General features: G+C 36.2%; 1 protein-coding gene across 1 annotated transcript in view; it reads left to right on the top strand.

Annotated features, from left to right (window-relative positions):
* The first annotated feature begins 460 nt into the window (after positions 1 to 460).
* The window catches only part of LOC146003784 (glutamyl aminopeptidase-like), a 60,441-nt gene continuing 47,979 nt past the window's right edge, over positions 461 to 12,922 (top strand). Inside the window, exons 1-7 of the mRNA XM_083142199.1 lie at positions 461 to 552; positions 1,912 to 2,046; positions 3,112 to 3,398; positions 5,711 to 5,796; positions 6,905 to 7,032; positions 8,437 to 8,640; positions 12,036 to 12,115. Of these exons, the coding sequence (XP_082998325.1) occupies positions 508 to 552; positions 1,912 to 2,046; positions 3,112 to 3,398; positions 5,711 to 5,796; positions 6,905 to 7,032; positions 8,437 to 8,640; positions 12,036 to 12,115 (965 nt within the window). The 5' untranslated portion in view covers positions 461 to 507. The remainder of the gene's footprint in view (positions 553 to 1,911; positions 2,047 to 3,111; positions 3,399 to 5,710; positions 5,797 to 6,904; positions 7,033 to 8,436; positions 8,641 to 12,035; positions 12,116 to 12,922) is intronic.

Here is a 12,922-nt window from a genome sequence, read left to right as displayed (position 1 = left end):
GATAGTGCTAGGAGAAAGATGGTAGCTCTCTTACAGTTTCTCACCAACAGCAAGGCACATGCCGAAATCAGATTTTTTTTATGGCAGAAGCACGTACCAGCAGAGATCCACCAGCAATTGTGTAAGGTGTTTGCACCAGACATCATGAGCAATGATATGGCCAGATGATGGTGCAGAGAATTCATGGAATGTCGATCTAATGTGTCTAATAGTACCACTAATGTATTATTAATTTAAGAACAATAAATAAGACGAGAGTACAAAAGGTGGAAGGTAGGATTCAGTAGAAGAGCACCTTTAGGCATTCACCAGGAAAAATTAAGAGAAACGAAGCAAAACCCTTTTTGGAAGGCCAGCTGTGTGGAAAATCATTTATGAAAGAAACAATCTAAGATTATTTCTTAGCAATTATAAAAGAAGGTTCACCTACAATACCCATTTTCTTTTCTTGCAGTGACTTTAAAATGGTGGGATGATTTGTGGTTGAATGAAGGGTTTGCTTCCTACATGGAACACAAAGGAACAGATCATTTCCATCCAGAATGGAATATGGTAAGTCATCTGTGTGATTAAGTACAAGGTTGTATTTCACACAGTAGTTAAAACTGGGAGTCGAAAGATATAACGAATTTTGAATATTGAAATATTGGATGTTAAAGAAAACATAAAAACCACTTTATGCACAGATTGACTAATGAGGACTGAACCTAGAGTATAAAGTGGGATACGAACCATTGTGCAATGCCTTTACCGGGTATTGAACGTGGGACTCCTCAATTACAAAGTGATGTACTTATCACTACAGCATCGGGGAGGCCCTCAAGTCCCTGAATTTCATTCTGTTTTGAAGGAAAGCTTCTTAAACACACATTCACTTAATTTGAGTTACCTATCAGCAGTGGTGGCATGATCAGTAAAAAAGTGGGGCGGTAGAAGGGGGATATTTCCTGGGAGAGCCTGTCTCATTTAATACACCACACAGAACCATACAGAAAATGTACATTTGGTCTACAAGACATGCAGATTTATTGTTTGCTGGGAGGTGGATAAGGTTTGATTGATTGATTTGGTGTTTTTAAGTCCACTTTATGCACAATAAGGCTAATTGGAACTGGACCTACAGTTCAAAGTAGGATCCGAACCACTATGTGCCTCTACCGGGAATCGAACCCGGGACCCCAGGTGGATAAGGAGAGGATGGGTTGACTGAGAGACATCTGCTCCCATGCCCCCTCTGGCACCATCAGCTATTTTTCATTAATATGTAACATTTCTGTTTATAAACATCTTTAAACTACAAAGTTAGTTTTGGTATCATAACAGAAAAACTTCTCTTAGACATAAAATTTTCTCTGCAGAATAACTGGAGTAAATTTAATTCATGTACATACTTCACCTAGTTGGAAAGAATACCTGACCTCCTAAGAAATAGTGGGTATTTTATCTCTCTCTCTCTCTCTCTCTCTCTCTCTCTCTCTCATGAACGATGCAAAAAAAGACACATGTAACACTTTGGTAGTTTGCAATATTATGCATTTACGCAGTTGGAGGGAAATACCTCCATTGCCCCTCCCATGGGTCTGCAACCTGGTTCTATTAATTTTTTTTCATTGAAAATGAGACCCAAAAACATGTCATATGTCTATCTTGTAACATTTATACTCTTCACAGCAGTAACAGTTTGTTTTTCAAAACTTTGCTTAACTAGATATAAAAAAATGTTGCTCTTCAAAATTAGTCAATATATCAATGAGCATATGAGCAATAAACTACAAATTGATCAGTCTGTGTCAACACACAAAGTCTTCATAGAGATATCGCTATCAACATTTCTAGGCCTTACAACAGAACACATTTTTTTAAATGAACTTCAAACTACCTAGAATTCATTATGAAACATTTGAATTATAGATGGACCAGTTTCTAACGGAGCACCTGCATTCAGTTATGGAAATGGATGCTGCATTAAGTTCTCACCCAATCGTTCAACATGTCGAGACCCAGTTTGAGATTGCTGAACTATTTGACACCATCACCTATAGCAAGGTAAGTTGTAATGCAATATGTTAGATCTTACTGGAATTATTTTCTGAAATAGATTACATTCTTAGGGATAGGAATAGGGCTCAAGTAGTATTGTTGCAATATGTTAACACATTTTCTGCCACATGTGCTACATATGGTACATGCAACTACTTCTGTTGGGCAAGTGTGCCTAGTAACCAATTCTCCCATATTTCCGGGGATCTCCTGTATTAGATCTAATTTTTTTAGATCCTCCCGGCTCTAACATTGACATTCTATTATCCCGTATTTATCATTAACAACCAAGATCCAAAAATTTCAACTATTCCGAGTGTGGCGAGCCATACAACACTTCAAGTCGACTAGCTTTAAGCTTTCATAGTCAGATTGTTTGGATTGTTTTTATCTATCACATTATAAATAGCGCAAGTCATGTGCAATTCCATCTGTATTGTCATGTTGAGAGTCGTGTGATGATTAAGCATGGGGAGAATGTGTTCATGATTTTTAAATTATATACATATCTCATACATGCATTCTGGGCTTTATGTAATTTGTTTGAAAGCCTTTTTGTGATTCTTGTTCTATAAACAACATCACAGTAGTAGAAAAGAGGGTATACTGTATTTCATTACATAATTATCACAGATTTCATGCCAATTTTTTTTGTAACAAAAGGGATGCAACTATTATGTGAAGCTTTTCTTTAAAAATACTAAACTATCTTTGTTGCAAGATTAGGATGCACGGAATGCTTGTAAATGTACTACGTTAATATTAACAGTCCAAATCAATGCACATCATTTCTTTGTGACAGTTTGGCAAACATTTTTTCAGTCTGAAGAGTCGAAATATTGCATTTCAGAAAATATACTACAGTGTTGCAAAGTACGAAATTTAATCTTCTGCGCTGCTATAATTGATTTTGTTATCTGATGTGCCAATGTGATGATTGCGTGATGAAAGTCTAATTTTTGGACTGAAAAAAACAGGGTGCAATGATTATGCAGTGGCAATGAAATATGGTATTAAAGACTGGACCAAATTTAATTTAACTTTGTTACAATCATTTAATGTTCATTGCAGGGTGGCTCAGTGATACGTATGTTAGAGAACTTCATGGGTGAGAAAAATTTCCAACAGGGCCTACAGAGCTTCCTCAAAAAGTTCAGTTATGATAATGCCATCACCAGCGATCTCTGGACACATCTTCAGGAGGTCTCAAATTCTTCAATTAACATCTCTTACATAATGGACACATGGACAAGGCAGGAGGGTCTTCCAGTGCTGAGTGTCAAAAAAACTGCAACTGGCTACAACATTACTCAACAAAGATTTTTTGCAGACAGTGAATCTATCGAGTCTGTAGAAAGGTACGTAAAAAGAGAGGAAATAGGGACTCTGCTGACAAATGCGAACTGGCACATAGGAGCACTATTGTAACATTGTAACTTAAATGCACGGCCATGAAAATAGGTGGCTGGGCAGAATTGCACTGAGGAAAAGTAAAGCGAGAGTGGGACAAAAGTCGCTGGTTCCCACGCAATGTGTGGCAACGTCAACTAGGCCGCATTGCCTGGTTCGAGCGTCAGTCCAACCTCTCTCTGGGGCACTTTTGTGTCATCCCCGACCTTTCAAGCAAATACTGTCAGTTTGTATCACATAGATTACAAAGACCAACTCTACAATCAGATCTTTCATTCTCTTAAACCTCCGAACACAAGGGGTTGTGCTCCAATGTGGCAACAGCACGAACTTCTACCACCCACTTAATTTCATGGCCGTGCGTTTAGTGTGAAACTCTGGAATTGAGACAGATGACATAGCCAAAGGAATTTCGGTGGACTATAACTGGGCTGCAAACAGATCTTAATTAGATTTTTGTTACTTAGCGTCACTTTTGTGCCACTTTTGGTTAATTGCGATGATGAGGATGAATAATGATATGATGAAATTGATGAAAGGACACTCACAAAAAACACCAATTAAGCTGTAGGTTCTGTGCTGAGTAGCCTATCTATGCATAAAGTGGAATTAAGACAATTCATATTCAAAGAATAAAAGGAATGTTATTGTATGAATTGGTGGTTGTGAAAGGCAGCAATAAACTTCTCCCATGAAATTCCAAGACTGGTAGATGCATTGATTGCATTAATTTCCATTCAATAAAGTTGTGAAGCTTATCTGAGATGGCTGGGTACTGGCAAGAGCAGTGGCTATTCCTCCATGTAGGAAGTGAGGAACTTCCTACAGTTTCATTTATACTTATTTCCAGTTTCCTACTTTTTAAGAGTTTAATGAGCGTTATAAAACTTTGAGCACAATCAAGGTTCGCTACTCGACTGTCAAGAGTCAATGTGCTAGCTGTCACCTGCTCGTTCCAGATCTGTTGCCCGAAGACGACCGACCGTCTTTGCCTGTCGGGCCGCTGAGGAACCTTTCTCATCATTCTACAGGCAGATGGGTGAGGGGCAGTGCAAGGGAGGGTGGGGGTATGCAGGGGGTTGCCCAGTTATACGGTCCGCAAGGAAGCTCCCGTTGGTTCCTCAACAGTGATGCCAATTCTAGCATAATGGTTCTAAACCTAGCAAAATTTGAACTTCGTTGGCACCTAGCACTCTGTGTTTAGCATAATATAAAAATCCAGCATCATCTCAAAAACGGGCGTCCCTAGGAAACAGAGAAATTGAGTTCTAATGAAGATATTTTGAGGAAATATTTATTTTTTAAAAAAAGATCTCCAGATCTTGTTTGTACTTCTCTAGCGGACATGTTTCAAACAAGAGGAAGTATGCCGACCAAGGGACAAGTTTTTATAGGCCCTGATCCATCCTCTTGTTTTCATCTTTTTTTTATCCTCCCCGATTTAGCAAGGGAGGAACATTTCGTAAAAGGAAATCGGTAGAAATTTGGAGGTCACAAATAAAACAAACAGACGCCATTACCAGTCATGGCATTTTCTTCAACTTATTTCAAGCACTATGCTAAACCTATTTTATTTTGAATGTTCGAAATTCCTAATGTTGCTTAACTACAATAAATAATCAATAACGCAGTTCGTAACTCCAAAATAGCAAAATAAAATTGAACTTAAAACTACTACAGTCATCAGAAAATGATAATAATAAATTAATAATAGTTGTATAATAATAATAATAAACCCTAGCATAATTTTATCACATTTAGCGTAATTTATGAGTTGAAAGAGCACCTTTTCTTATCAGGAGGTTGGTATTGGCAAAGCTGTTCTTAATCCACACATAACAGGCAGGGAGGCTCGGCAGCTAACATTACAAATCCAATGGCTAATCCAAAGTACAGGCGATACATGTCACTGTGTAATTGAAAGCATTTTCGAAAAGTTTCCTCGGTCTGTTTACCATAACTTACTACACCCCTAAAATTCCACAAGTCGCCACTGGGCAAGAGTAAACATGCCACATATAAATATAATGACAAAAAGATGAAATTCTGCAGTCGTGTAGGCCATTTACCATAATATTGAATTAGTGAAATTATCTTACTGATAAACAGATACTAAGTGATAAACTGTAACTATATTAACTGATGTCCATAGTGCACTGATTCTATTGTATCCTATCTCAAATAAAAATATCTAGTTCGAATTTTTCTCAGCCATATCATATTAATTTATTTAATTCAAATGATTTACTTTTTCTTGCAGCTACAAGTGGGAAGTTCCTGTAACATATATTACATCATCCGATTCAACTCCACAACTGGAGTGGCTTCATGCAGATGGAAACTCACGTATGTTGTTTTCAGTTTTGAACATTACTTGATCAGTTATTTTGGTTTTTACAATATGAAAAATAAACAATATACATTTCAAAATTAGATATTAACATAACACTTGTTCTGAAGATCCTTAATAGTGTGGGACATGAATATTAAATCCAAGAGACATGTTTATGTGTCTCCATGTGACTGAACAAAATGTAATTCATTGTTATTGGGAATTTCTGGGGATATAACTTCATTTTTTTAAAAAAAAATGCATTAATCATTAACTTTAAGAAAGAAATTCTATCATTATATGAAATAGCATATGCCTATACCCTAATACAGAGCATAAATTTTACTTCCTAAGTGTGGTCACCTAATTTATCAGATGTGGCACAGTACAGCAGGATTGCTGTGCTTTACATGTGTAGCTGCGCTTGTCAATATCATTAAAATATCAAGTCAATATATCAAGAATAAAAAAATATGAACATCACTATCGAGATAACTAATATCTTTCAGTTCAATGTATGGATTGTAATTTTAATTGAAAAAGAAAAATAAGATAGAATCACTTGTTGAATGAGCAAAAACAGGGAGTCCTACAATACAATCAAGTGGAGTGGATTTGATTTGATTTTGATTTGTTGTTTTTAAGTCCACTTTATGCACAGTAAGGCTAATCGGGACTGGACCTACAGTTTAAATTGGGTTCTGAACCATTTGTGCCTCCACCGGGTATCGGACCCGGGACCCCTTGATTACAAGGCAACGACACTACCACTGCACCATCGGGGAGGCCAATCAAGTGGAGTGATTTGCTCTCTAGTCTGTAGTTCAACACTCTATCCATATATCGAAACATTGCACATATCACCATTGATACAATGGGGCATTCAATTGTGATATCAACATGCAATTATGCTACTATTTTACATTTATAAGTTACTGATTTTGATAAAATATAATACTTGCTTGCAGTTCTCTTTTCTAATCTGTTACTCTTCTGCAGCGTAATAGCTAACATTGACACCTTGTAACCAAGCGGTCTTTGATTCAATTCCCAGGTTCAGTTCCTGGACTTAAATTTCATTCTTTCTAATCTAAGTAGACATTATGTTTTCATTTCTTTCAGTTGAAGTTGCAGTTCCTTCGGATGTACAATGGGTGAAATTTAACAGTAAACAGTTTGGCTATTATCGTGTAAACTATGAAGAGAGTCACTGGCTGAAATTGCAGAATCTTCTTGAAGATAACTGGCAGGTAATAATTAGGGCTCAGCCAATACCACTTTGAACCGATACTGATCCCGATACTCTTACCGATTCCTACCTTTACCGATACTTGAAAATTGCAATAATTAAAATTTTTCAAAATATTAATCAATATTGATGTGTAAATAATAAATAATCTTCTCCAATTATATACCTTAATTTACCAAGAAATTTGCTTTAGAATATTCAAGAATTACATCAGAATATTAAAATAGATGTTATGTAATCACAAAGTATAGTTTTTCTTGCGAAATTGGCGAAAAATAAAAATAAAGTTTGAATTTTACATAATTTCCAGGATAATTACACTCTGCGGAAGTGCCGCGCAACATTTTTGTGGACCCCACGAAAGACCAATATGCCGGGAAAGTATCAGCTGGTATCAATAGATGAATTCCAACCGATGCTCACTGATACTAATACCGATACATCAGCATCGGTATTGGCTCAGCCTTAGTAATAATATAACTCCACATTTTTTTCAAAGAGATTGGACCAATTGCATGTTGTGTTTCACTTATGTGATCTTGATGGTAACTTGTATGGAAATATGTGTGGTACTGTTCACTATGCAGATACAAAAATATTGCAACTGAACACATAAAATCACATTCAGAAATGCTCATTTTGAGATGCTGGTTGCTTCCATCCTCGTAAGTAATAAAATCATTTACAGTTTCACTTTTATTATTTATATGTTGGTTTGTGTTGGATATTACATGTGTGTTTTGTTACATTCAGGTGTTCAACATCTGTATAATGTTATTTTTACTATTTCCTGAAAAGTACACAAATGCATTTTATGATTACAATATATTATGCACGCAAGGAATTCAAAAGACATTTCTGCTCTTTAATAAATGGACAGCTGTTGAATACTGATTATGTGTTTGTCTGGAATCCTGTGATTAAAAAACTCAAGTAAAGAAAGAATTTTTGGAGGGTATATCTCCAGTGGATGAAGGTGCAAAAGAAGTAAAGCCAATTCTTACGGATAATACTGTGACTGGCAAATTACAAATTAATGTATACAGTGGGATACATAAGTATTACCAAGCATATTGTACATCACCATATTTTTCTCTTTGTTTTATCCAATGAGAGCTCCAAGAATTGGAACAAAATGACAACCTTTGTACCAGAAGATGTAAGGGCCAGTTTCTGAAAAACATGTAGGATGCAAGGGAAAAATTAATGGAAATAGTTATGGGCAAATTGCCAAGGCATACTTGTGCATCCCACTGTACAGGCACAGTGAATTATTTTTTCCTGATATTCTCCAAATACAGCCTTCTTGGTATAATATTTGCAAGAAGAAAAATATTTATTTTCAATATCCTTTTTAATATGGTAAAAAAATTAGAACATTTTGTTTCATGATATTTCTTTTTAGGCCTTAGAACCAGCAGACAGAGCTAGTTTATTGGACGATGCTTTCAGCTTAGCAAATGCTGGGTATTTGAACTACAAGATAGCATTGGACATGACATATTATTTGGGAAATGAGGAGCACTATTTGCCGTGGACAACAGCAGCAAGGAAACTGCAGGCACTTTCCAATGGTTTGCAATCAACAGACAGCCATTCAAAACTGGCGGTAAGAATTGCTTTTGATTTTCTAACAGAACCATAATCTACATATTTGTATCATAAGTAAAATGGCCTTATCAATGTTCCTTTAGTGAAAACTATGTGATATATATATATATATATATATATATATATATATATATATATATATATCAATCTCTCTCTCACACACATATATTTTTCCTTTAGAGTGACCTTGTCCCTACAGTGTCTCTGATTCCCCACTTCTGCACCAATCTCACCATATCCACAAGATTGAAAATTGTGCGTCATCTGCTAGTGATACAACTCAAAGAAATTTGTGTGGCAATTCTATTTCTGGCAATAGAATGAAATAACGACTTTACGTGATGTAATGAATATTTTTACCAATTTTATTATAACAGGAACTATGCTAGAGGCATTGTATCGTTACACTTTGAATAATGGTAACACTGTCACAGATAATTATCTGCGAAGACATGCATTTGAGATGCAAATGGAAAATTTCATCTGTCAAGCTACTATATTTTTAGCTCTTTTTACTTTGTAACTCAATGATGACCAAAATGTCAGTTATCATGTTTTACTCCAGAGCCCTTCAATTAATAATTTTGTAAGAAAGGCATTTTAATACTATTATTAGACATTTAATGGGTTTTCTGTTAATTGATTGTTGAAGAAAATGACAAGTAGTATGCAACAGCAATAACAGAAGAGTTATTTTCTTCATGTTTCGTATCTTTGTCCGCATACAGAGTTAACATTGCTATCCCCTAGCTGCTTTCTAAAGACATTTTACCTCATAACAGTGATGATTTTTAATTATTTCAGGTAAGTTGACAAGACTACTTCCATCTGTACTGGTCTGCCATCACATTTCTTTGTTGGGCCTCCCCAATGGCGCAGTGGTAGCGTCATTGCCTTGTAATCAAGGGGTCCCGGGTTCGATACCTGGTGGAGGCACATAGTGGTTCGGATCCCACTTTAAGCTGTAGGTCCAGTCCCGATTAGCCTTACTGTGCACAAAGTGGACTTTTCACACCAAATCAAATCAAACCAAACATTTCTTTGTTCTGACAGCAGGTGGCTTTTTACTATTCCCATTCCCACATACTTAACGAAACTTCAGACCAGTATGCAATTAGTCAGGTAAGTAGCTATTGCTGTTGAAGATTTCCTGAGGAACTTTTGAACTGTGCTTGATAATAATGCACATTAACATTTTTGTAGGGAGAATAAGAAACTTTGAAAAATTCATATTTTAGTAAATGCAATGCATGCACACTCACTCATGCACTCTCACTCTCTCTCTCTCTCTCTCTCTCTCTCTCTCTCTCTCTCTCTCTCTCTCTCTCTCTCTCTCTTTTACACACACACACACACACACAGGATAATTAATCCAATACACATGCTTGCTTAAAGGCATGACTATGAGGAGTCATATAGAACATTTGAAAGGAATGTAAACAAAATTCTGGATTATTTTCTTTATGCTACAAGTATGTAATCATCGTATCTTTGTGTAAATATATATATATATATATATATATATATATATATATATATATATATATTAGGGCTACCATACGTCCTGGTTTTCCCGGACATGTCCTCTTTTCGGACCCTGAAATTTGCATCCGGGCGGGTTTTTACTTTCTGTTAAAATGTCCAGGTTTTTACTTTTATCCAATCATCATAGGTCAGAGATCACGAAGTTACAACTTTTCGAATCATTAAACGTCTGATGTTGGCAGTACTGGACGATGCGCTAAGCGTTAGTTGTTTGTTGTTACAGTTTCAAGTTCCAGTCGATGTGATTTCTGCATCATTCGTTTGTTCATGTTTCGAAGTGAAAGTTAGAGTTTGCGAACACGGTGTAAGCTACTAATATGCCTAAAAGAAAGTGCAAGTTTACTAATGAGTTACAAGAAAAGTATTCATGTTTTAGACGTGGTAGAGACGATTTTGAAGGCGAGTGTATGGTTTGTAAACCCGGTACATACATGTATGTGTCTGTGGCAACCAAAGGAGGGTTAGACTTGCAAGCACACGTGGAGTGCGAAAAGCACAGAAGAGCCGTCAGAGGTGAAGCTTCATCTACAAAACTGACTCAGTTTTTCACGAAACCTGGCAGTGAACATGAAGATAAAGTAAGTGCTGCAGAAGGTTCTTTCGCGTTTCATACTGTTAAGCATCACAATCCAGAATACACAATCATAAGAATAGGTTAGTTCAATATAACAGGGTGGACATCAATACTATAAATTCAGGTTAGGTTAGTGGCAGTATAATATCATGGAGAATAATATTTTATTTAATGGTGATAAATTGTGTGATTTATGTAATGTTTTCGTGTTTGTGAATAAATTGATGGTGTGTGTGGCTTTCGAAGAAAATGTCCTCTTTTTAGCATTTCAAAATATGGTAGCCCTAATATATATATAAAAGAATCAAACTCAAGTTAAGACAAATCATAATAATAACCCATGATGCAACAGCCAGTGAGGCCCAGTGCCTATCTACCGACTGCAGATCATCCAACTGGTTACGGGGTGACATGTAGTCATCGCGATAAACCCCCAGTCATTGTTGTGGATTTCCATGACCGGGTTGCACTACTCATTTGTAGCTCCCCAATTTCCTCACGAAGGTTGGTTGACACCATTCCCATACAGAGGCCAAAATCTCAGCAGAAAAGTTGTTATGCTTCCCCAAGGAGACTCGAACCTGCATGCATCCCAAAACCATAGTCCAAAGCATGATGCTTTACACTACTTGGCCTCAGCATGGGACAGACAAATCATAATACCCTTGTTCAACATGCCTAGTTCAAGTGGGCCCAAACATAGAGAGGGGAGTAGATAGAAAAATGCCTTAAACTATGCTGTGGTATTCAAAAGAGCATTTTAATTGTATGCATTGTTTACTATTGCTTATCTTTTGTTTGTTTATGATGGCTGATGAGGAAGATGGTTTTCAAAGAACCTCGTTCCTGTATCTATTCCACCTGTCATCATTATTTTGCCACTGGACTCATCCAGTTAGTGCATATGTACTAACATCAATGGTCATGACTAATGCATACAGGCTATCTTTATGCATGTATATAAGCACCTGAAGTTCATAATGTTTACGAGAATAAACAACATGTAGGCACTACAACTACTTTAAAATTACCTCCAAAGATTTTTACTATCTTAGCATTCAACAAAGCTGACATTCAATGAAGCATAATGTATGAAGAAGTTTATATTTTTAAGTATGCATTAAAATACTATAAGTATAGTATTGCAGTGGATTATATCAGCAGTACATACTGGTACTGGTACATATTGGTAATAGTAAATTGTCTGTTCATAGTATTTTTTAGCTTTTTTTTTTTACATAGTATCAAATATATATATCTTCCTATTTTTGCAGGAATATATTCTTTCTATAGTCAGCCCAATCTATGATAAATTGCAATGGAATGATGATACAACTGAAGAGCATTTAAAGAGGTAAGACTGTATATTAATGAAGGCAAGAATGGTGAATAGTTAGTGATATCCCCCAAGGCCGAGGATGCATCCCCCCAAAATCGTTCACCAAAATCTCCCCAAAAGAAATGTTCAACATAACCCCCCCCCACACACACACACACAAATATAGTTTGGATAAACGTGCAGTAATTGATTTTTGTTTGAATGTTGATAATTTGATTTAATTTTTTTTAAAATAAATTTTCGAAATACTTAAGTTTTAGACAATGAAAGCTGCAGTATGTTACAATTATCCAGTCAGTCGTAGCACAGGAAAACATACAAGCGAAACAAATCGTGCCTAAAATCATCCAACATTAAAACTGAAGTCCGCATGTCGAAAGTTCCGAGCCAACTTGGAGCAACCACAAGGAAACACCAGACAGTTTACCACTGGCCGAGATGCCAACAATTGAAAGGCACATGAAATTCGAATCCTTTCATTGCAGTTGAAATTAAAATACTAAAAAATAAAAAGCAAGGCTCACTTTCATATTTGTTAACATAAAATGTACAAAACTGCTCAGGCTCACTGCCATTGTTAGTGTACTGAATCAACCTTATTGTTAATAGTTTGTCTGCTTTACTAACCTTGTATTAATAAACAGCATGCCCTCCCCCCTTTCAAACCGATTCTAAAGGCATAAGAGGTGGTGTTTCATTTCAACCCAATTTCCACGATCACTCACTGGTAGGAAGAAAAACTAATAACCATAATAACCATAATCAAAGAAACAACCCTCCCCCATTTTTGTGTGAAGATATATAGAATTGGTAGCTAAACTA

This window comes from Lepisma saccharinum, chromosome 20, assembly GCF_977018435.1.
Source record: "Lepisma saccharinum chromosome 20, izLepSacc3.1, whole genome shotgun sequence".
NCBI classification, from domain to species: Eukaryota; Metazoa; Arthropoda; class Insecta; order Zygentoma; family Lepismatidae; genus Lepisma; species Lepisma saccharinum.
Note: the sequence above shows the minus strand (reverse complement) of the source record. Positions and strands in the feature narration are given on the sequence as shown.